This window comes from Dipodomys merriami, unplaced genomic scaffold (genome assembly GCF_024711535.1).
Source record: "Dipodomys merriami isolate MVZ:Mamm:240054 unplaced genomic scaffold, mDipMer1.0.p SCAF_59, whole genome shotgun sequence".
NCBI classification, from domain to species: domain Eukaryota; kingdom Metazoa; phylum Chordata; class Mammalia; order Rodentia; family Heteromyidae; genus Dipodomys; species Dipodomys merriami.
In genome coordinates this window covers 3,521,046-3,545,535 of record NW_027206168.1, presented here as the reverse complement: position 1 = coordinate 3,545,535, position 24,490 = coordinate 3,521,046, and the positions used below count along the sequence as shown (strand labels likewise).

Sequence of the window (24,490 nt, the reverse complement as noted above, 5' to 3'; positions counted from 1 at the left end):
TGGATCCTTAGGGAACTGCCAGGGTGACCAGGGGCTAGAAAACAATTGGGACGCTTGAGACAGAAGCCATTTTCCAATCCAGATGGTACATTCCAGAAGGTCAGCCTGTGTAGTCAAGCCCATGAGCACCAGCTAAGTGTCAGGCATGAGTAGAGGAGCAAAAGCCAAGCTGGGTTTCAGGAAAGAGCTGGCTTGAGGAACAGGGGTCAGCACAAGGGAAGAGGAATCTACCTGAGCCTGAGAAGCCCAGCCCTTGAAGTTTCTGACCTGATATAGAAACCCCGTTTGGGGTTGCTCCTCAGGGAGGCAGTCCCTGAGCCCAGGCTGCTGTTCATGAGCTGTTCCCGGAGATCGTGGATCTTGGCCTCAAATCGGCTGTACTCTGAGGAAGGACAAGAAGATTCTTTTTTTTTTTTTTTGTCAGTTGTGGGGCTTGAACTCTGGGCCTAGGTGCTGTCCCTCAGCTCTTCAGCTCAAGGCTAGCACTTTACCACTTGAGCCACAGTGCCACTTCTGGCTTTTTCCTGTTTATGTGGTGTTGAGGAATCAAACCAAGGGCCTCATGCATGCGAGGCAAGCATTCTACCACTGAGCCAACGTCCCAGCCCAAGAAAGTTCTTAACTCTGCCTGATTCTGCTGCCACTATCACCTCCATCTCTGAGTAGCTCAACAGAATTCTGGGAACTATCTTAGCCCCAACCAAAAAATTCTCTTGCCAGAAGACAGTGGCTCATGCCTGGAATCCCAGTTACTCAGGAGGCTGAGATCTGAGGGTTGCAGTTCAAAGGCAGGCTGGGCAGGAAAGGCCAGGAGAGTCATCTCCAGTTAACTAACAAAAAAGCCAGAAGCTATGGCTCAAGTTGTTAGAGTGCTTTAAAAAAAAAATTAAGCTTAAAAGGGGGCTGGGAATGTGGCTTTGTGGTAAAGTGCTTGCTTAGTATATATGAAACCCTGGATTCTATTCCTTAGAACCATATAGAAAAAGCTGGATGTGGAGCTGTAGCTCAAGTGGTAGAGTACTACCCTTAAGCAAAAGATCAGGGACAGTGCCCAGGCCCTGAGTTCAAGCATCAGGACTGGCAAAAAATGGAAAGGAAAGAAGGAAAGGGAAAGGGAAAGGGACAGGGAAAGGAAAAGGAAAAGGAAAAGAAATCTCAAGTCTGGTACCTTCTGGTTTATACTGAGCAATTATCGTGACTGTCTGACCCGCATTCTTCAGGGCAATGGCAGCCTGCTCATGACTGGCATTGCGGAGATCAACACCGTTGACCTACAGAGGGCAGAAAAGGCTGTCACCAGGGCCAGGGAGGCAGCAGTTCTCAGGTCTAAATGGAGCAGGGTCCAGCAAGACCAGGCTGCAGCCCACCCAGCCCCTTCCCAAGAGCACTGGGCTCTGCCCTAGGGACGGGAATGGTACAGGCTGGGGCAGGCCTTTCCTCACCGACAGGATCTGGTCCCCCTTCCGCAGCTCCCCACTTAGGTCCGCAGGGCCCCCGGCCAGGATGAAGGAGATGAAGATGCCTTCACCATCCTCGCCCCCCACAATGTTGAAGCCCAGGCCCGTGGAGCCCCGGTGGATCACAATTCGCCTCGGTTCTCGGGGAATATCTTCCTCCCCAAGCAGGTCCTTGGCCACTGGGGAGTAGCGGCGAGGGGAGGTGGGGGTCATGGCTGTGGGGTAGTCAGTGCCCAGGTAGCTGCTGTGACTGATCTCGTTGTCCAGGTGCTGAGAGTAAGCTGAGAGAAGACAGGGAAGGATGAGATGGAAATGTAAGGAGCAAACAGCCCCCACAGCCCCCCACTTCTCCAGAGGAGCCAAAGGAAACCAAGAAAGCCAGACTCAGGCAACAGGGAAGTTAGTTTATGTATTTTATTTAATTTTTTGGCAGTACTGGGGTTTAAATTCAGGGTTTTGAGCTTACTAGACAAGAGCTCTATCACTCAAGCCTCCAGACCTTTTTACTGAGTTATTTTTGAGACAACATCTCACTTTTTGCCTGGGCTAACCCAAACTGTGATCCTCCTTTTTTTTTTTTCATGTTGTGGGGCCTGAACTCTGGGCCTGGGCACTGTCCCTCAACTCTTCAGCTCAAGGCTAGCACTCTACTACTTGAGCCACAGCGCCACTTCCGGCTTTTTTCTTATGTGGTGCTGAGGAATCGAACCCAGGGCTTCATGCATGCTAGACAAGCACTCTACCACAGAGACACATTCCCAGCCTGATCCTCCTATTTTCATTTCCCTCTTGGGATGACAAGTATGCATCACAACACGCAGGTTTTTCTTCAGATGGGGTTTCTTTAACTTTTATTGCCCAGCCTGGCCTTGAACCATGATCATCCTCATTTTAGCCTACCTGATAGCTAATATTACAGGTTCAAGACATTGTGCCCTGCTTGAAAGGGAAGTTGTATTGCTAGAGACACTTGGTGGGGTAACTAAGGGAATTTAGAAGTGATAACAGAGCTTTGTTCTACTACAGGGATAAAGGACTTTAAGGTTGTATGTCTTCAGTTTACCAGGGATGTTAAAATCAAAGGTGGATATAATACTACAGTTTGGGAGGGTTTCCTTTGGTTCACACGTCTCAAATCTCTTAATCCATAAAATTCCTTTTTCTTTTTCCCCTTTCATTTGTTGAAAAACTAGGTCAGTTGTCTAGATTTTCCCACATTCTAACAGGAGCATTCCTGCTTACATCCCCATAATCTTGTAACATGTAAACCAGGGGCTTGTCCTACAGGCTAAATCAGATTCAAATTCAATGTGTGAAGGGCTAGGGATGTAGCATTCACCTAACATGCAGAGGGCATTTGTTCAATCTCTAATACTGCCAAAACAACACAAAAAAACTTAATTATCGAATTCAATGTGTGAGTGAGTGTATTTCCCAAGAGGCACTGTGTGCATCCTACTGTATCGTCACAAGATGCAATGGCATCTGATTGTCTTTCTGTTAGTGAAGATCCACTGGTAAGTTCAGGAGTTGCTAGCCTGCACCACCCATTTGATGTGCCCCATCAATTGTTTTCCTAACCTTTCATAGCCATTCATTATCACTGCCAGATTATGATACCAGAGATTGCAAAAGGGTGAGTCTATTCTCTTAGGAGGGAGAAAGGATGAACATTAGTGGGACTTCCATAAAGAACATCAGACAGGCATTACAGGCTCATGCCTATAATCCTAACCAGACAACTGAGATCTGAAGGATCATAGTTCAAAGCCAGCCCAAGCAGAAAAGCTCACTAGACTCCATCTCCAAATTAACCAGCAAGCTGGGCACTGGTTTTTCACACCTGTAGTACTAGCTATTCAGGAGGCTAAGATCTGAGGATCACAGTTCATTCTAAGCCAGCCCCAGCAGAAACATGTTTTATCTCCAATTAAACACCAAAGCCAGAACTGGAGGTATGGCTCAAGTGGTAGAGCATCAGCTGAGCAAGTATAAGGCCCTGAGTTCAAATTCAGTACCATAAAAAAAAAAATCAAAGCTAGGGCCGGTAACTCACACCTGTAATCCTAGCTACTCAGGAGGCAGAGATCTGAGGACTACAGTTCAAAGCCAGCCTGGGCAGGAAAGTCCATGAGACTCTTATCTCCAATAAACCACCAGAAAACCGGAAGTGGTGCTGTGGCTCAAGTGGTAGAGCACTCCCCTTGAGCTGAAGAGCTGAGAGACAGGGCCCTGGCCCAGAGTCCAAGACCACTGACCAATTAAAAAAAAAAAAATCAAGCTGGTACCAGTGGCTAATGCCTGTAATCCTAGCTATTTAAGAGGCTGAGATCTGAGGATCTGGGCTCAAAGGCAGTCCAGGATGAAAAGTCTATGAGACTTTTATCTCCAATTAACCATTCACAAACCAGAAATGGAGCTGTGGCTCAAAGTGCTAGAGTGCTAGCCTTGAATAAAAGAGCTCAAGGACAGTACCCAAGCCTGAGTTCAAGCCCCACAGCCAAATAATGATGATGATGACAATGATGATGATGGCTGGACACTTGTTGCTCACACCTGTAATTCTACCTACTCAAGAGGCTGAGATATGAGGATCATGGTTCAAAGCCAGCCTGGATGGAAAAGTCCATGAGATTCATCCCCAATTAATTAATTAAAGCTGGAAGTGAAGCTGTGGCTCAAGTGGTAGAGTACAAGTTTGGAGCCAAAAAGCTCAGGAACAGTGCCCAAGCATTCAGGAGTTCAAGCATTCAGGACCAACACACACATACACACATACACTCACACACAAGGGACCTATCACCTTTTGGTTAACTCTAAGGTGCAATTTGCACAGAAAAAGGAGGACAGATTGATTCTCTTTATATTTTCAGAATGAATGGCTTTCCCCCAAGAAAGCCTATCATCGTCCAAAGGTATGTAACTCTTTTTTTCCTGAAGTGCTGGAGACTGAACCTAAGGCTATGCTCATGATACATAAGCTGTACCCTGAGGCTGATATTCATTTGATTACAGCGTGGCTATGGTGGTTCTTTTCCAGTCAGAGTCTCACTATTGCTTATACTTGATTCTGAGCTCAAACAATTCTCTGGACTTAGCTTCCTAAGTATCTGGTGCACACAACCATACCTGGCTTCCTCACCATTTTTAGCAGAACTGGGTTTTGAACTCAGAGCCTCACACTTGTTTGGCTTGCTTGCGTTGTCATTCTGTCACTTGTTCCTACTACTCTTTGCTGGTTATTTTTGGAGATGGAGTCTAGCAGTCTTTTCTGTCCAGGCCAGCACTGAACCACTATCCTCAGGATCTCAGCCTGTGGATTAGCTAGGAAAACAAGCATGAGCCACTGACACCTGGCTACCCTAGGAATCTTGATACCATCCTTGCTTTCTACTTTGAAAGACATTAAAGCACATCCTATACAATTTTTGTGCCTTTTTCTAATGCAGGATTTCACTATATAACTGGGTTCAACCTCTAGTTCTGGGATTACAGGTATTACCATTTGCTCACATCTTATATATTTCTTTTTTTTTTTTTTTTTTGGTCCGGTAGTGAGGCCTGAACTCTGGGCCTGGGCACTGTCCCTCAGCTCTTCAGCTCAAGGCTAGTGCTCTACCACTTGAGCCACAGCGCCACTTCCGGCTTTTTTCTTTTTGCTTATGTGGTGCTGAGGAATCGAACCCAGGGCCTCAGGCATGCAAGGCAAGTGCTCTACCACTGAGCCACCTTCCCAGCCCTCTTATATATTTCTTGTCCAAGGGCTGGGAATGTGACTTTAGTGGTAGAATGATTGCCTAGCATGAGTGAAGCCCTGGGTTTGATTCCTCAGCAACATAACAGAAAAGGCCAGAGGTGGTACGGTGGCTCAAGTGGTAGAGTGCTGGCATTGAACAAAAGAAACTCAAGGGCAGTGCCCAGACCCTGAGTTCAAGCCCCAGGACTGACAAAAAAAAAAAAATTCTTATCCAAAATTTGGAATCAACCCTTTTTCCAAAGATCCCAAATTCCTTTTGATAGGTTACAGTATTTAGAAATAGCCCTGTGAGCCGGGCGCTGGTGGCTCATGCCTGTAATCCTAGCTACTCAGGAGGCTGAGATCTGAGGATCACAGTTCAAAGCCAGCCCGGGCAGGAAAGACCGTAAGACTCCTATCTCCAATAAACCACCAGAAAACCGGAAGTGGCGCTGTAGCTCAAGTGGTAGAGCGCTCGCCTTGAGCTGAAGAGCTGAGGGACAGCGCCCAGGCCCAGAGTTCAAGCCCCACGACCGACAAAAAAAAAAAAAAAAGAAATAGCCCTGTGATCTCCACTCATCTGATCGAATCACTACTAAATAACCCCATGCTGCTGATCACATATATAGTATGTACACACCGGAGGGAAACTAGGAGGAGGACACAGAACTAGAGGGAATCAGGGAAAAACATACAACAGTGGGACCCATCAGCTGCATTGGACATTGATTAAAACGAACCAAGAGACTTAATGGCAGCAATGGGAGGGAGGGAATGAGTGGAAAAGAGGGAACAGCTGACACTATGCAAAAGAAAAGGAATGTACACATCACCCGATGTGGAAGAAATAACTGTATTGTCAAAGCCCATAGAACTCATAAACATTATAGGCCACGATAGACAATTTGTCCCATGAAGGTTAGAATGTGTTTGTGACTTTAAGTAAGCATCACTATCCCACAATACTGTGAAATTTGTGAAATTATGTAATCACTTAATCACAATAAAAGAATTTGCAAAAAATTAAAAATTAAAATAAATAGTCCTGTGATTTATTTTATTTTTTGTCAGTTGTGGGGCTGGAACTCTGGGTTTGGGCACTGTCCCTGTGCTCTTCAGCTCAAGGAAAGCGCTCTACCACCTGAGCGACAGCGCCACTTCCAGTTTTCTAGTGATTTATTGGAGTCTCATGGATTTTGCTGCCCGGGCTGGCTTTGAACCATGATCCTCAGATCTCAGCCTCCAAAGTGGCTAGGATTACAGGCGTGAGCCACTGGCACTGGGCCAGTCCTGTGATTTTATTATGGCTTTAACATTAACTTTGTATTTTGTCACATTTGATTCTTTTCCAAAATGCCTACCACATATTTTTTTCCAGGTGAATTTTAAAATCAACCAGCTAAGTTTCTAGGGAAGTAACAACATGAAAATTCAAGTAAAGATCCAGACTAACTTGGAAAGTGTTGAAATCTTTTGCATATTAAGATTTTTCCACCCAGAAACACTGTTTTATTATGTCCTTCAGTAAAATTTCATCATTTTTTTCTCATTTATATTTCTATCGGATGACAATACTCCTCCCCTTTACTTCCTACCTACTCATTATCAAAAAGTTATGTGACAAAACTGCCCCAGCAAAGTTACTGTGGTTGAGAATGACTGCTCTATAGATGAGGAACAAATAGATGCTATATTAAAAAAAGAGAGCACAGGGCTGGGAAGGTGGCTCAGTGGTAGAGTGCTTGCCTTGCATGCCAGAGGCCCTGGGTTCGATTCCTCAGCACCACATAAGCAAAAAGAAAAAAGCCGGAAGTGGCGCTGTGGCTCAAGTGGTAGAGCACTAGTCTTGAGCTGAAGAGCTGAGGGACAGCGCCCAGGCCCAGAGTTCAAGCCCCACAACCGGACCCAAAAAAACAAAGAAAGAAAGAAAGAAAGAAAGAAAGAGAGCGCAAAATAAAATTATCTTGTATTTGAAAATTATACTATGACCCACCTAGATTAATATCTTAAGTGAACTGAAAAACTTAAGAGAATAAGAATGTGGCTATGTACTATAAATAACAAGAATCTGTAGCAATAAAAAAAACATATGGATACAAATTTTGTAGGGACTAGAGGTATAGTGGTACAGCTATTGCTTAGCGGATGTGAAACCCTGGGTTTAATCCTTAGCACAGTAATAAAAGGAGAAAGGAAGGAGTCCACACTGCTGGCTCACATCTATAACTCTAGGTACTTGAGGCTGAGATCTAAGGATCACAGTTCAAAGCCAGCCCACAAAAGTCCATGAGGCCTTATCTCCAATTAACCACCAAAAAGTAGAGCTATGGCTCAAGTAGTAGAGCACACCAGCCTGAGTTCAAACTCCAGTACGGGAGAGAGAGAGAGAGAAAGAAAGAAAAAGGGAAAGGAGGGAGAAAGAAAGGAAGGGGATAAGTCAAATAGGATCTAAAAAAAAATGTCCACAAATGCTAACACTACCAACACAGAGAAACTGCACCAAAGCAATGAAAAACAACAGCAATGATAGAAGCGCCCATGTCTACTTCCTAAATTAATGGACACACTGCTAGGATTTTGTCATGAAATATTTGTTTGTTGCCAATAACTATTCTTCATTATATTAGGTAAATCCTCTGCTTCTAGTTTATTAAGTTTCCAACTGAAAATAGATATTAAAGCTGGGCACTAGTAATTCTAGCTACTCAGAAGGCTGAGATATGAGGACCATGCTTTTGAAGCCAACCCTGGCAAGAAAGCCCATGAGACTCTATCACCAATTAACCAGCAAAAAAGACAAAAGCGGAGCTGTGGATCAAGTGGTACAATACTAGCCTTAAGCAAGGAAACTTAAGGACAGTGCCAGGCCCTGAGTTCAAGCCCTAGTACTGCCAACATATATATGAATTTCAATTGACTTTCCTACATCTATTCAAGATGACATTTACCCTTTTCTTTTTTAGCTTTTCAATATAATGGATCAGGAATTGGAAGTGTGGCAAATGTCACACCAGACTTGAGCAAAAAAGCCAAGTTAGGGCATGAGGCCCTGAGTTCAAGCTCTAGTACCAGCGGGTGAATACACACATACACACACACACACACACACACACACACACACACACGTAATATAATGAATAGTAAAGGATTTCCTAATGTTGAACTACCTTTAGTTTTCTGAAACAAACCTCATTTTATAACATTGTTATCTTGCTTTTGTGTTTGGGTTCCTACTATGGTATCTATGTTAACTTTGTGACCATTTAAACTGGCTTTATAAAATGACATGTAAGGGATGGGAAGGGTGGCTCAGTGGTAGAGTGCTTGCCTTGCATGCATGAGGCCCTGGGTTCGATTCCTCAGCACCACATAAACAGAAAAAGCCGGAAGTGGCGCTGTGGCTCAAGTGGTAGTGTGCTAAGCTTACAGCCGAAGAGCTGAGGGACAGTGCCCAGGCTCAGAGTTCAGGCCCCACAACCAGCAAAAAAAAAAAAAAAAGAAAAAGACATGTGAGGCTGGTGGCTCATGCCTATAATCCTAACTACTCAGGAGGCTGAGATCTGAGGATCATGGCTCAAAGCCAATGGAGGGCAGAAAAGACTCCTATCTCCACAACAAACAACTAGAAATGGAGCTGTGGGTCAAGTGGTAGAGTACTAGCCTTAAGCACAAAAGCTGAGGGACAGAGCTCAGATCCTGAGTTCAAGCCTCAGGAATAGCACCAAAAAAAAAAAAAAAAAAAGACAAGTGGAACCTTTTATCTTTGCCTATACTTTTAAGGAGCAGAAGAATCCTCTATTCCTTGAGTATTTCATCAAATGAGCCTTAAAATTGAGTGGGCCTCGTGTCCTGCCAGGGCAAAAAAGCATTGATGATATTTTCTAGTGCTTCTGCGGTAACTGATTTTTCCATCTCTTCTCCAACCACTGCAAGCATCAGAGGCTGTGGCCATTTCGTGGAGATAATTTACAGAGGAACGGCCACAAAGGATGACACAGACTTGCATGTATGTCATGAGGGTAATGAGTCAGGGGGAGCTTTGGGGTTTGGAGGGCTCTCACAGGTTGTGATGTCTGGGGGAGCATAGCTGTCACTCAGGTAGGCATTGCTGGGCTTGGCCACTTTTAGGTAGACAACATCATAAGTGTTCTTCAGGGCTGCCACAGCATCTTCATGCATGACGTCCTCCAGCCCCACACTGTTGACCTGGAGAGGAGAGGGGAGGGAAGGGACAAGGGAAGCAGTATTCAAACAGAGCCAGAAATGGCCCCAAGGTAGATACAAGCCTCCAAGGGAAACCCAGGGGCAAGAAATGTGAGGCAGGTCCTCACCGCCAAGATCTTGTCTCCAATCTGCAACCTCCCATCCTTGTGGGCGGCACCCCCTTCGATGATCTTAGTTACATAGATGCTATTATCACCGGGTATGTGCTGGTTCCCTACGCCCCCTGCGATGCTGAAGCCAAGACCTGGATGATGGGAAGAACAAGGCCCATGCCCATGTGTCTGGGAAGCAGGCCTGGGAGATGAAGGGAAGTAGTATAGCTTAAATGGAGGTTGAGGGGGGAAAAATAGCTTACTACCTTTAGGCCCCTTGATGAGTTTGATCTCCATGACCTTCTCAGCTGGAGGTTTCCGGCGCATGACATAGAGGCGCACGATGGAGCCTGCCTCTTTGAGGGCCTCCACTGCTGCTGAGTGGGTCACTTCCCGCACATCCACTTCATTTACAAACAGGATGCTGTCATTGACCCTAGGAACAGCATACTAGGACTAAGCCAGGGGCTTCCGGTTGCCCTGACTCTCTTTTCTTTTCTTTTCTTTTCTTTTCTTTTTTTTTTTTTTTTTTTTGTTGTTGTTGTTGGTTGTGGGGCCTGAACTCTGGGCCTGGGCACTGTCCCTCAGCTCTTCAGCTGTAAGCTTAGCACACTACCACTTGAGCCACAGCGCCACTTCCGGCTTTTTCTGTTTATGTGGTGCTGAGGAATCGAACCCAGGGCCTCATGCATGCAAGGCAAGCACTCTACCACTGAGCCACCTTCCCAGTCCCACCTGACCCTCTTTTCAAGGGTACCAGCTTCCTAACCCCTGTCTACTCTCCCCACCTGAGGCGGCCATCCTGGGCTGCAGCCCCGCCAGGAATGATCTTGGTGATGAAAATGGATGGGTCGTCACCAATGTGTGGGTTGTCAGTGCCACCTGCGATGCTGAAGCCCAGACCTGAGTTACCCTGGGGAGAAAGAAGAAGGCAAGAGAGTCAGCTCCCCTTATTGCACAATTCTAGTCAAGGCAAGTGGGGAGGGGAATGGGTTGGAAAGGCCCTGCCAGAACACAAATGGACACAATGAAGAGGTTGATCACCTAGAAAACAGGCTCAGAGGGACACACAGGCAAGGAGCCAAAGATCGAGGAGCTGGCTTACCCTTTCCAATGTGATCTCCTCGTATTCCATCTCCCCCTCGGTCCCGTTCACCTGCAACTCCAGCACGGGGCAGAAATACAAAAACAGTGAGACAGACATTCCAGACTGGAACTCACCTCTCACTCCCCTTGTAAAGACCCATATCTTCTTTCCCTCCTCCTGTAATAGCCCCAGCTCCAAAATCTAAACAACTCACATATCCTGGGGCTTCTAGGGTGTCTGTATTGACAATCACAGGGGGAGAATTGGCCTGTAAGGGGAAAGAGAAAACAAAAAAAGCTGCCTGAGCCTTTGCCCCAGAGGGATCCCACAAAACCAAGGGTGGACTCCCACACCCTGACTCCCCTTTCAGAGACTTAGCAAAGCCCATTGCTCTTAGGGTAACTTAAGGTCCAGCCAAAGTACATCTCTCTCTCTCTCTCTCTCTCTCTCTCTCTCTCAGTCTCTCTCACAGGCACACGCACGCGCACGCACACACACACACTCACACACACATGTGCATGGATCCAACGCTGCTCAATCCCCCCCCACACACCTCCTGCATGTGGAAGATGTATGAGCAGGAAGGGAGAGACAGCCAGACGGAAAGGGGAGCAGCAGATGGTGAGGGGGGGCATTCTCACCGGATGTAACACCACAGGGTGTTACATGCTTTACGTGCTACACACGTATACCCTAGGGTTCATGTCCTCCAGGTCCTTCTTTCCTTTTCCCATCCCTATCTCCTTATATCTAGCCGGGTACCTTTATAATCTTCCCCAGATTTGACCCTCACCTTCATGTTATTTGCTGTAAACCCAGTGCACGGGAATCCGGGGTTTCCCCAGCTGCAAGTCCCTCCCTCCCTCTCGCTCACCCGCCATCCAATCCATCCCTTCCTCCAGGGACCATGTTGCCTAGCAACGGTATCTAAGACCAGCCAAGACCCGGGGAGACCCACCTACTGGAGGTCCTGTCGTCAGGACAACGGGAGGCGTGGCTTAGGGTCGGCCAGACACACAAGCGCAGAAGGGCTACCGTTAGTCCCGCCCCTCCAATCCTGAGCCCCGCCCTTCTCTAGCCCGTCCCAGAGGCGGCCAGGCCCCAGGGATTCCTGGGCACTGCGCATGCTGTATTAACCAGTTTTCCTCTCAACCTTGCACCCTCATCCTACAGTGCAAGGGACGTCAGAAAGAAAGAGTGGTGAAAGAAATTCAGGACCCAGCCTGCTCATCTCCCTCCCCCAAGTCATTAAGGAAAGGGTTAAAGCGGGGCGTGCCCGGATCCCTGACGTCAGTCGTCAGTCGCCCAGACACTGCCAGGTCTCTAGACTCCTGGGGCGGGGCTAGCTTTTAGCCAGTCCTAGGGGCTTCCCCAATTGCCAGGGCAACGGAAGCCACATCTCTATGGTAATAGAAGGAGGCTGCTAAGGGCCTCCTTCCGGGGTACCCAACCTAGTTCCTCAAGTTTTGGGGGCCAATCAAGGGCGAATATTCCTCAATCTCCTTTCCGCTCCCCCCCCAAAGGGTCCCTCCTTTCCTATTCCTATATCTCAATCACAGAATCCCCCAGCCATTTTCAGGCTCTGCAATAGACTGCATACCCAAGCATCTATTAAAGCCCACCTCCCAGCCCTCGAAATCACAGCCAAATACTGTAGGCAAGAAATCTCCACCAATACTTCATTCTCCATCTCATACCCCATCCTTGATCCTAGAATCTCCCCCATCCGCCACCCTTCATCCCCACCTACTCATAAGTATTTCTATCGCTACCCCACAACCACCAAGATCCCTGTCCTCAGTCTTCACTTTCCATCTCCCAACATCAGCCTCCATTCTCCACCTACTTTACCATCCCTCTCCTGCCCTCCAGCCCCATCCTTTACCATCTGTCCTCACTCTCCATCCCAATTTGATTCCCAAGAGAGCCTTACCATTACTCCTTGCCCCCATCTTCAAATCCTCAAGCTTCTATCCCCAAAGCATATGCCTTCACTCTCAACACACACACACTCCATCTCCTCTGAAAATCAGGGCTTTTCCTGTTCCCAGGTGAAACCTTGTCATGCAATTTCCCACCTTCACCCAAGGGAAGTCTTCCACCTGTTCCCCCAGCTCTGACCCCCCCCCCCGACTATACTATACTACCCACCAAGCCTCCCGTCTGTCTTTTTCCTTCCGGGGGACACAACAGCCCCATCTTGCAAAAAGCATCTTGAATCTTCCTTCACTCTTTACAGCCATGGAGTTGTACATAAATACTCCGTACCACTCCCATTTCCAGGGTTTCATTTTCCTTCGTCAACTAACTCCATGCACTGCCCTAATTTCAATTTCATTCTTGTCTGTCTGTCCCAGCACCCTTACCTTTGCTAACCCTTTCCAAATCCTCTCAGGCCACTGCCAACCCAAGAGCCTGCTGCAGCCTCCTCTCCGCCTCATCCCTTGGCTCAGAAACCTCCTCCCCATTATCTTGGTAAAATGTCAGCAATCTCCCCTTTCCTGAGGCATCCTATACCCCTGAGTACTGTGTTCCCCCTCAGTCCCACAGCTTCCCTAGTACTCTCCATTCATCCCCACCTTGTGTCCTCAGAAGAGAAGACTGGAGGGAGGGGTGGGGAAGAGAAATGGAAGGTCTCAGAAACAAGGCCTAGTAGGGCCAGAGAAGAGAAAGTACACAGTAAGCACAAAGGAGAGAAGGCCAAACAGGTGGTGGTGAATAATAATGGAGAGGAGGGATGAGAAAGAAGAGAAGGGTGGAGGGTGAGCCCAGAAGGTAGAAGAAAAGAGAGAGAACCCGGGAAGGGTGACATTAGGAAAAGGTGCTGACTGCTGGAAGGGGAATCAGGCCGCAGAGGCCGGAGCTGGGGATCAGCGAGAGGGGGAAGGAGATGCATGCGTGGGAGGAAGAGAGAGACAGCATCAAGAACCAGCCAGCCAGCCAGCAGGGAGGGAAAGGTGGTGGAGGAGGAGGGAGCACAGGAAGAGAGCAAAGGCTGGAGCAGAGGAAGAGGCAGGAAGGTCCAACGACGACGACGACATACAGTCTCAGGCCAGACAGATGGGAAGAGCTGGAGACTGGGGACAGGCAGAGCCAAGCCCAGAGGCGGAGGGGGTGGGGGGCAGGGAAGGGACAAGAGCAAATGAGGGCAGCAGGCGCTTGCAACAGAGCTCTGGACACCGAACGAGGAAATGGAGATGGGGGTGTGATGGAATGAGGGCCCTGGCTTTTTGTTTGGGGTGGGGGGATTCTGGTGCACCCACACATCTCAACATGCTCACAACAGCACAGTTGCACAGACACACATAGATATTCTGGCTTTAGGCTCTAGCCCACTCCCACTCGCCTGGCCTGTTTCTCCTCCAAGGGACAACGTGTTTCCAGCTTCCCCAAATGCCCCCTTCCCGGGGCCCCAGGAGCCAAAGACCTAGACAACCCCCCCTCCCCGTCCCTGCCCTCCCCCACAGCTGTCGCCCTACCGGCCCTTGGGGGATGGTGGCAGCTCCGAGACTCCGAGGGCCGCACTGGGGAGGGGGCCGCCAGGGTCTCCTACCTGGAGGGGGGAGAGGTGGGCGTGGCCCACGACCCCGTGGACAGCCTCGAGGTGGGACAAGTTCCTCTCCGCCACGTGCACCGGCTCGGGGGCGTTTACCTGGTTGGGGAGGTGGGCCGGGCTGTGCTCCAGAGGGGGCGTGTCTTCATCTTGGTAGCGGTATTTCTGAGGATGGGGACCGAAGCGTCACCAGGCGGGTCCAGTGCCTAAGGCTCCAGGCCACCGGGCAGCCTCTTCTTCCCCAGCCAGTGCAGTGCGGAAGGCCCTGGGGCCTGACCAGCTCCTCCCCCTCCCTCCCCTCCAGCCCATTGGCTCCCCTCTCTCCACCCTTTGGACAGCCCCCTCTCCTGCCAGGCCCTCAGCACCTCTCATCTCGCCCCAAGTCTCAACCCCATCCCCCTCACTCCTACTCCTCACCTCCTGGGGTCCTTGGCCTTCCACCCTACATTCCCCCACCCCTTCAGGATCCATTGTCTTCAGCCCTTTCCTTAGGCCTTCATCTTCCACCCCCATTTTCAAAAGCTCTAGCCGCCCCTGACCTTTGTACCCCTATTTCCTACACCCCATCCCCAACTTTATTTCCCGACTCCCACAGTCCAGACATCCTCCTCAAACTCCATTTGCTGCTCCTGTTGTGCACTCCCTCTTTTATGGCCTCAGTCTCCCCTTTTGTAGTCGCTCCCCCATAAGCAATTTGTTCTGCAGTACCTTACATGCCAAAAGCAGGACCAAAGTCAGGTCCTTCAACTAAAAGGTACTTGGCATGGACCCCCCCCCCCCCCCGGGGCAGGTCAAGGCCTGCCCTGCTCTCCCTTCACTGGCCTGCCTTGATCCCAAGTAGTCAGTCAGCAGAGGGCCCAGGAGTTGGCCCCAACCCTCCAACAGCCCTCATCCCATATGGCTAATCCGGATATACTAGACAGAGATGACATAGGGAGGAAAGGGAAGGATAAGCAGGAGGGCTTGGGACATGAACAGGAATGGGTTGAAGGTCCCCTGACAGAGGAGGAAGAGGAGGGCATGCTGGACCTAAGAATGAACTTCTCTTGTCTCCCTTTGGCCTTGAGGGGGTAAAAGACCCATGTCCCCTGACTCATTGCCTAACTAGCTGCCATCTCAAGACCCTGTCATGCACGCTTAATAGTGACACACTAGTAAAGGAGATTAACTGGGAAGCAGAGAGGAAAAAGGCAGATGGAGACAGCAGTGGAGGACAACAAGTCTGCCTGGTGCCTTCCACATCTGCCTCTGTTCTTCTGTGCCCTCAGGAGCTGACCCCCACAAAAGCAGAACAGCCCAAACGTCCAGAATCAGAAAAAAGAGGAGATACCAGACGCAAGGCTCCCTAAGGGACCAGAGAAGACAAAATACACCCACTAATGCACATGGGCAGAATTTCCCTCCCAAAAGTTTCTGAGAAGCTAAGAATACCCCCAAAAACATTTGGAGAGTAACATTTGAAAGATCAAATGAGAAAAAGGACAATGCCTGATAGTAGAGTGATTCTAGAAATTCTGAGAATGATGAAGCATGAGGATGTCACCCAATTTTGCCAAAGATTAAGGGGTACCATAAGAGAATAGGGGAATGAAAATAGTCTTGTCAACATCAATACTCTCAAGCCAGGACACATAGACAATCAGAATAAAAAGGACCCTATATGATTAAAGAGCCTTAAAGAAGGAAAAAGGTAGCCAGGTGGCTCATGACTGTAATCCTAGCTACTCAGGAGTTTGAGATCTGAGGATCATGAAATCCAAGATAGCCCCATAGAAAGGTACAGAAATTCCTCTTTCCAATTGACAACCGAAAAGCCAGAAGTAGAACTGAGTCTCAAATGGTAGAGTCCTTGAGCACAAAAGGTCAGGAACAGCACCTAGGCACCAAGTTCACAGACACACACACACACACACACACACACACACACACACACACACACACACACACACACGCCAGGCAAAGGTGGCTCACATCTGTAATCCTAGCTACTCAGGAGGCTGAGATCTGAGGATCATGGGTTCAAAGCCAGCTCAAGCAGAAAAATCCAAAGACTCTTATCTCCAATTAACCAGCAAAATGATGGACTATAGAAATGGCTCAATGGTAGAGAGCCAACCATGAGAAAGAGAGAAAAAAAAAAAAGCTGAGGAAGAGTGTAAGGCCCTAAGTTCCAGCCTCAGTTCCAACACACACATGTGAAATAGGGTCCAGGGCCTAACTCTGAGCCATCAGACTTAAGAGAATCTTGAACTCTAGGATCAATACCATGGGCACAAAAAGTAAATGAAGAAAAGTAGAAAGAATATAGGCAATCAGCACTCCTTAAAGATTGAGTTCTCGGGCTGGGAAGGTGGCTCAGTGGTAGAGCGCTTGCCTTGTATGCATGAGGCCCTGGGTTCGATTCCTCAGCACCACATAAGCAAAAAGAAAAAAGCTGGAAGTGGCGCTGTGGCTCAAGTGGTAGAGTGCTAGCCTTGAGCTGAAGAGCTGAGGGACAGCGCCCAGGCCCAGAGTTCAGGCCCCACAACAGGACCCAAAAAAAAAAAAAAAGATTGAGTTCTCTTGGGTTAGCAGTTTTATGAAAGAAAGGGGTTGTTCATTGCATATCCTGAGGAAGTCTACAGCTTAGATTGCACAAGCTAAGGGTCAATGTCCCCCACTGGGGACTCCAGGAAGAAAGGTAGGAAGCAGCTCTCCCCCCTCACTTCATAAAGCCCCCAAATATCTTACATAGAAATTTAACAGGGCCAAAACTTGTAGTTGTAACTTTTGAAGATTGAAGGAGGATTTGAGCCCAATGTTCCATCTTCGCCCCACCTCACCTTGAACCTGATGGCAACTTCTCAGGGTGCACCAGAGGAAATGGAAAGGTGAAAAGGTGCAATATATAATTCATTCTAGGGAAGAAATGAAGGTAAGCTTTTTATCACAGCCATCTCTCCTGGCCCACCTCCGGAGAGGAGGGTAGTGTGTGTGAGGCAACTGAGGAAAAGGCTTCTGGAAATTGGAAGACGATGTGAGGAAAATAGCCCAGGAAGAAAAAAGTTCCCCAAATGTAGCTGGAGTATGTTGGACCTAGGTTCAGTCCCTAGACACATTTCTGATGTGCATTTGGGGGGGGGGGGGCGGGGTATGAGTGGAAAAGAGAAATTCTGAAACTGCAGAGTTGCAGGGGTAGGGGTGCCAGAACCTCTCTAGATTATAGGGTAGCTGAAGCAGAACAGGAAGGTAGACATCTCCACCCGCCCCCCCCCCGCCCTTTTTACCCCACTGGGATTCAGGGCCCTTAAGGATGACAAGCTCCTATACTACTGGGACAAGTCTGCACCCCCAATATATTAGGGCTTGAGACGAGAGAAAGGCCTGGGGGACAGAGAACCGCTGTTGTTCCTTCCCCCTTCCCCTCACCTCCAAAGCCCCAGATGCACAGAATGACCTGGAACCCAGGCTTGCACCCCAAAATTGAGGGGTGTGAGTTAAAGTGGATGACAAGAGGGGCGACCCCACTGCTCCTGTCCGCGAGAAGTTGCAACCCAGAGACCCCGCACCAAGCAGAGGGAAGAGGGACAGCACTTGAAGCTCACACGCTTGAGATTTTGGGGGGTCCGGGAAGAGGGGGAGCGCGGCCGGATCCCGTACCGCGGCACGTACCACGCAGAGACACATGGAGGCGAATCTGTTCCGAGCCGACATGGACATGGAGAAGGGGAAGGGGCGAAGGGGAGGGGGTGGGTGAGTAGCTAGGGTCCCGGGTTGGGGGAGGGGGAGGGGCAGAGGGGCGGGGGCTGCGGCGGCCGCGGCGACAGGAGGCTGCGGCCAGAGGGGGGGGGAGGCGCCTGCGCAGTAAGTAAGAGCGTCACGACGGGAGAGAGAGGGGTGAGGGGAGACCCTCTTATCCACCAACTTCCCCGGTTCCCGGTGTTTCTCTGAGTACTTCACCTTCTACAGTATATTCCTATTTCGACCCCTCTGCAAATGGAGACACTGTTGAAATTTATTTCTCTAGTTCTCAGAGCTCCATGATGCCACCTAATCCTCCACCACCACCAGATCACCAGGCCTCCAACCATTCCAAAACCTCACTGGCTTGACAGCTCATCAATACTGTCCTCCCTGGGAACAAGGAAGGAGCCAGCATTGATTCTTCAATTAGAACCCCTAAGGGGTCTACAAGGCCTTTCACCCCGGCTGCTCCTATAAACTGAATTACCTGGGATTCCAAGACATCTCTAACTCTAACCAACACAGTTCTCCCTGATAACCAGACAAGGTTTCTTCGAGTTTAAAGGGCCACCTAGCTCTTTCTTGTGTCCTGAAATTAATATGTCCCTTAAATCTTACCTTTCTAAATTATGCATGTTCCCTAGTCCTCCCAGAGGTACCTTGAAACTAATGAAAATATTTCTCTTGTTGTAATATAACCAGAGAAGGAGTCTTCAAATTTAGGATCCCCTGTCCAAATCACTGAACCTAATGATACTCAGGACTTTCTAATATACCAGTCCTCAAACCCATAATCAAACCCATTTTCAGAGACTATTTAATCTACCACCTTAGAGCAAGACTCTCCAAATTAAATTGCCATCTCTTTGAGTTATTCCATTTCTTTACTCGATTTGTTTACCTCTCAAGTTTAGACAGGGCTCCCTTTTCTGACTTCCCTCCCTAGATCTCCCTATTACCTCTCTTAATTGTAATTTTGCTGGGCCATTGTTCCTAAATATATCATCTCTACATTCAAGTCTCAAAAAAACAATCATTATGTATATATTTATTTCTGACAATCCTGGGCTTGAACTCATGGCTTGGGCACTGTCCCTGAGCTTCTTTTGCTCAAGGCTGGCATTCTACCTCTTGAATCGCAGCACTACTCCGAGCATTTTTCTGTTTATGTGGTTCATGCATGCTTGGTTAAGTACTCTACCAGTAAGCCACATTCCCAGCCCTTCTCCAGCTTTTAAAACCCAATGAAGCTGGACGCCCCTGGCTCACACCTGTAATCCTAGCTACTCAGGAGGCTGAGATCTGAGGGTCACAGTTCAAAACTAGCCCAGGTAGGAAAGTCCGTGAAACTCTTATCTCCAATAAACCACCAGAAAACCGGAAGTGGCACTGTAGCTCAAGTAGTAGAGTGCTCGCCTTGAGCTGAAGAGCTGAAGGACAGTGCTCAAGCCCAGAGTTCAAGCCTCATGACCGACAAAACAAACAATGAAAGGGGCCTGGTGCCAGTGGCTCACACCTATAATCCTAGCTACTCAGGAGGCTGAGATCTAAGGATCAAAGTTCAAAGCTAGCTCGGGCAGGAATGTCCATGAGACTTTTTTCTTTCTGTCAGATGTGGGGCTTGAACTCGACCTGGGTGCTGTCCCTGAGCTCTTCAGCTCAAGGCAAGCACTCTACCACTTGAGCCACAGCACCACTTCCAGGTTTCTGGTGGTTAATTTCCAGAGATAAGAGTCTCACGGGGTTGGGAACGTGGCTCAGTGTTGGAGCGCTTGCCTTGCATGCATGAGGCCCTGGGTTCAATTCCTCAGCACCACATAAACAAAAAGAAAAAAGCTGGAAGTGGCACTGTGGCTCAAGTGGTAGAGCACTAGCCTTGAGCTGAAAAGCTGAGGGACAGTGCCCAGGCCCAGAGTTCAGGCTCCATGACCGGACCCAAAAAAAAAGAGTCTCACGGATTTTCCTGTCCTGGCTGACTTTGAACCACGATCCCCAGATCTCAGCCTCCTGAGTATCTAGGATTACAGGCGTAAGCCACTGGCACCCAGCCAAGTGAGACTCTTATCTCCAATGGACCACCAGAAAACTACAAGTGGAGCTGTGGCTTAAGTGGTAGAGCACTGGCCTTGAATTTAAGGATAGCACCCAGGCCCAAGGGTTCAAGCACCACAACAAAAATAAATAAATAAATAAATGGTCTCAATTAGTTATCCATCTTTTATGTTTTTTGTGGGTACTAGGTTTGACCTCAGGGCCTCCGCTCTGTCCCTGAGCTATTTTGGTCAAAGCTAGCACTTTACCACTTTGAATCACAGGGCCATTTCTGCTTTTCTGGTAGTTAATGAAGGTAAGAGTCTCACAGACTTTCCTTCCTGGTCTAGCTTTGAACTTCAATCCTCAAGGTCTGGGAAGATGGATCCGTGGTAGAGTGCTTGCCTTGCATGCATGAGGCCCTGGGTTCGATTCCTCAGCACCACATAAACAGAAAAAGCTGGAAGTGGTGCTCTGGCTCAAGTGGTAGAGTGCTAGCTTTGAGCTGAATTGCTGAGGGACAGTGCCCAGACCATGAGCTTAAGCCCACGAGAGAGAGAGAGAGAGAGAGAGAGAGAGAGAGAGAGAGAGAGAGGAAAGAAAGAAAAGAAAGAAAGAAAAGAAAGAAAGAAAAGAAAGAAAGAAAGAAAGAAATTGAACTTTGATCCTCAAATCTCAGCTCCTGCCTGAGTGGCTGGATTACAGGCTTGAGCCACTGGTGCCTGGCTAACTATTCAACTTATATAAAATACCCAGCCACTGCAGAATGGATGACTTCCCTAGACTCTCGCTCATACATTGATAGGCATCTGTTAGATGGCCCAAAAAAGATCCCCCGATGTCCTAGTTTCATATCTGGATAGAATGCTGGGTCTTCAGACAGTGCAGAATGGCCTATACTCAAAGTTCCTTTCTAGAGTAGAAAATGTATAGGCTCGGCTTCTCCACAAGGGGGCGCTATGGCCCACTAAGACCCTCCCTCAGCCCCCATTTCCTTTTTTCCCTCCATTTTCCGTTTCCCCGTTGCCAGGCAACCAAGCAATCAAGGACTTTGCCGTCGCCTAGCAACCGTATCCCAGGAACATGGAGCTGAGGTAGGAGGGGTATTCTGATGAAATCTGAACAGGCCTCCATCTTAGGAAAATTGAGACGTCAGACCTCCAACCCCCGGATTCCCCGTGCCAAAGACCCCCGCGCCCAGTTACTTGGACAACAGCCCCTCCAATGCGGCCTCCCTTCCGCACAGGAAACCACGCACAGTCCTCCCAGGTCAGCCCCGCCCTTATTTCCCAGTGAGGTAACATAGCCCCGCCCCTTTCTGAAGGCTGCGGCCCGCCTCCTCGGATAGAGTAAGCCAGGCCCCGCCCACCCGTCTCCAGGAGACCACGCCTCCGTCCACTTCCCGCCCATCGCTCCCCCGGCCTCGCCCACACTTGTCCTTCCGCCACGCCCCTGCCGGCCAATGAATGTGGCCGCTGGCCACACTGCCCCGCCTCTGGCATCTTAGCTTTGCCCAATAAGGACCACCCAGAGGGTTTAACCGCTTCACCTCCGAGGCCTGACCAACACCCGCGGTCTTTTCCCCAGTTTACCCCCACCCCCACTTGTTCTGCTCCGCCCTCCGCCACCCTCGCCCGGCCCTCTAGTCCGCCACGCAACTTCAGTCGTCGCTGATTACCATAGCAACGGCGGCAGCAGCGCGGGGAGAAGGGGGAGGGACGGGGGCGGAGTGGGAGAAAGAGATGCTCAGAGACAGAGATAACTGGCAGAGATAGAGGAACGGAGTGAGATTAAGTGGTAACTGTAAAGCAGTTTTCACAGAGCACTGGGCTGAACACATAGTAGGCACTGAATAAATTTTCTGTAAATTACTGCGGCAAGAGACTATAAATATAGACAACGAAAGATGGTGGGCCGTCAGACAGAGCTGGGGAGCTCAAGACCAAAAAACCTGAGCACGCCCTAACCCACCCAGCATGTTCGAAGGGTAGGAGCCTTGTGCCCCCTGCTGGTGCTTTCTAGGCTACCCTCCTCTGCCCTGAATAGAGATGAACCACAACTCCCAACAGTCCTAAGGGCAGAAACACTTTAATACTGAAGGATCTTATGCCTCCAGGCCTTATGGGAGTTGGAGTCCCCTCATCCCGAGACTGACAAGTTTTCCAGCCAAGGAATGTGGCAAGCCTGGGTCTCCACGCATCATAAAACCCCTGAATGCACAATCTTCTCTGCAAGCCTCCTTCTTTCAGAGATGCTCCACCCTGGGCTCCATGGAAGAAATAAGATTCTGGAGGTGGGAATGAATAAACCCACCCACCCACCAAGAATAGCTGCCAGTGCAGGCAAGCCCCTCACCTTTGCTTGCATTCACGTGTTAGAAACAGAACCCACACATTCCAGTGGACTTTCTGTATACATCTGTACACAGGAAACACCAGCCAGGGAGCCAAGGCCAAGGAGCAGGAGAAAGAAGGAGCACAAGACCTCACAGATATTTAAAAGAAACCCTAATGCCAGAGGAACTGAGGCACCAAAAAAAAAAAAAATCTACTGAAACTACATGTGATGGAGTAAAGAAGCAACCTGAGAGAAACCCACAGACATGGGGGGGGGAAACCCCACAGAATGGGGAAGAAAGCAAGTCGCCCAGATGGAGACAGGGGAAGAGAATAGGATCTAAAGGACCTCAGGCTCCAGCAGTCTCTTCCAATCATGCCCACACGTGCACAACACATGTGTACACACATGTGTGAGTTTGTGACAGGGAACATGTGTGTCCTCAGCACCCTCCCATGAGAAGCTGCAGTTCCCACTAAATATAACCCCCTCCCCAGCCTGTGACTCACTTGGACCCCGCCTCCCCCGGCCCCCACTTCCTGTCCCACCCCCCAACCCCCAGCTGCCTGCCACCTGCCCAAGCCTCCCTACACACACACCAGGCTCCAGCTTGCCAGTCCTGGAGTCTGGAAGCAAAGACCTAGGTATTCTGCAACCCATAAGGAGCTTGCTTGGACTCTTCATCCAGATCTGCTCATTCCCAGGCTCCAACCACAGGGACACCCTTGTGCAGATGCATATTCTGCCAGCCCTGCCCTCCTCCTGCACACCTTTTCACCCTAGTGCCGTCTTCATTCCATAACCTTGGTCATAAGTCCTTAGGGACCCTAACATCCAGGTGTCCTCCACCACCTTGATCTGAAGTGTGTGGGATAACAAGTGTCCTCTATCTGCTCTTCTCCCACTCTCTTGACCAGGGCTAGATGTAGTGTGGGAGGAGATGGGGCTAGTGGGCACCTGATTGGGCCACCCCCAAAATTTGCACCACCTACTTGACCCCTCCTCAAATCCTCTCCTCAACCTCTCATCATCCTTCTCAGAAACTGACAAGTTCAGCTGCCTGCAACCTTTTAGCTTCCCTGGAGTACCCCAGATCCTAACCTCACCTGGCCGATTCTCTCAGGCCTCAGCCCCCCAGCAACTCCTAACTATATCCATTCCATATAACTGAACCGCAAATTAAGAGTTCTCTAAAATCAAGAGAGAACATTTATACTACAAGAGGCTTGGTCTATAGCCTGAAGGCTCTTTGACAGATGACATCCCCAGACAAGGTACAATCAGGTAACCTTTACCCTTATGTCAAGAGGAACCCCCTCCCCCCAAATTGAACAAGACATCTTGAAACCAGCTTTTTCCCCCAGGAGAGAAAAGGAACCTTCACACACATATAGCCCACCTTCCCACATACACTAGCATGACTACCATGGAAGCCAGGCTTCTCCTTAAATAAGTCGCCCTCAAATGTTACTGAACCCCTAAACCCACCAGGCCACCAAACTATGGAATATCCCCAAATTTCCATCTCTATAGGTAGAAAGGGATCACTCCTGGGGGCACCTGTGGACAAACCCAGCATTTTCTCAGATGTGAACCCCCACATTAAATTGTGACCCCAAAATACATCTTACTTCTCATCCACTTCACTCTAGAGCCCCCAGCCCCAGAGAAGGCGGCCTAACCCCTCTCCACAAATTCATTATCTCTCCCCAGTTTATACCCCCCCCCCCATCATGCTTACCTTGGTTGTCACTATACAGAGACAGTCCATGTTGGGGGGCCTGGCCGCGGCGGCGGGTAAGGGGCTCTGACTTCATTGGAGTTTCCTTCCTCCCCTTGGTGGGTTCTCACCCCTCCCCCCTCCGCACCCCACTTTTGCAGGGGGGGCCAGGATGGGGGGAGGGGTGAGAGGGGAAGGAGGGGGTTGGAGAAGGGAAGGGTAGGGGAGCGTGGGAGGGAGGAGAGGGGGGCCCTAAAAGGGGCTCCCCAGTGGAGGGGAAGGGGCTTGGGGAGCACACCCTGATTCTCAGGAGGGGCAGGGGAACCAGGGGCTGGCAGCCCCGGAGTTCGGGGGCTGGGGCATGAGCTGGGGTGGGGGAGGGGAACTGGATTTCGGGGAGCCCCGGGATAGGGAAAGGTCTTGCCAAACGGCCAGGGGCTAGGGGCCGTGGCGGGGGAGTGGGGTGGGGGGGTTGGAGACGGCAGCGGCCGAGGGAGCCTTGGAGCCGAGGAGGGAAGGGGAGAGAGGAG

At 49.4% G+C, this 24,490-nt stretch overlaps 1 protein-coding gene across 10 annotated transcripts in view; it reads right to left on the bottom strand.

Moving 5' to 3' along the window:
• Positions 1 to 24,490, bottom strand: part of Dlg4 (discs large MAGUK scaffold protein 4) — a 31,237-nt gene extending 6,747 nt beyond the window's left edge. Inside the window, exons 1-11 of one of the 10 annotated variants that reach the window (XM_070001566.1) lie at positions 23,982 to 24,465; positions 14,150 to 14,314; positions 10,811 to 10,864; positions 10,615 to 10,665; positions 10,298 to 10,422; positions 9,776 to 9,945; positions 9,525 to 9,661; positions 9,255 to 9,399; positions 1,443 to 1,738; positions 1,169 to 1,271; positions 268 to 403 (exon numbers count right to left, since the gene is read on the bottom strand). In XM_070001566.1, the coding sequence (XP_069857667.1) occupies positions 268 to 403; positions 1,169 to 1,271; positions 1,443 to 1,738; positions 9,255 to 9,399; positions 9,525 to 9,661; positions 9,776 to 9,945; positions 10,298 to 10,422; positions 10,615 to 10,665; positions 10,811 to 10,864; positions 14,150 to 14,314; positions 23,982 to 24,011 (1,412 nt within the window). In that variant the 5' untranslated portion in view covers positions 24,012 to 24,465. Of the gene's footprint in view, positions 1 to 267; positions 404 to 1,168; positions 1,272 to 1,442; positions 1,739 to 9,254; positions 9,400 to 9,524; positions 9,662 to 9,775; positions 9,946 to 10,297; positions 10,423 to 10,614; positions 10,675 to 10,810; positions 10,865 to 14,149; positions 14,315 to 23,981 lie in introns of those variants that run through there. The other 9 variants (XM_070001558.1, XM_070001559.1, XM_070001560.1 and 6 more) reach the window with 9 other exon arrangements.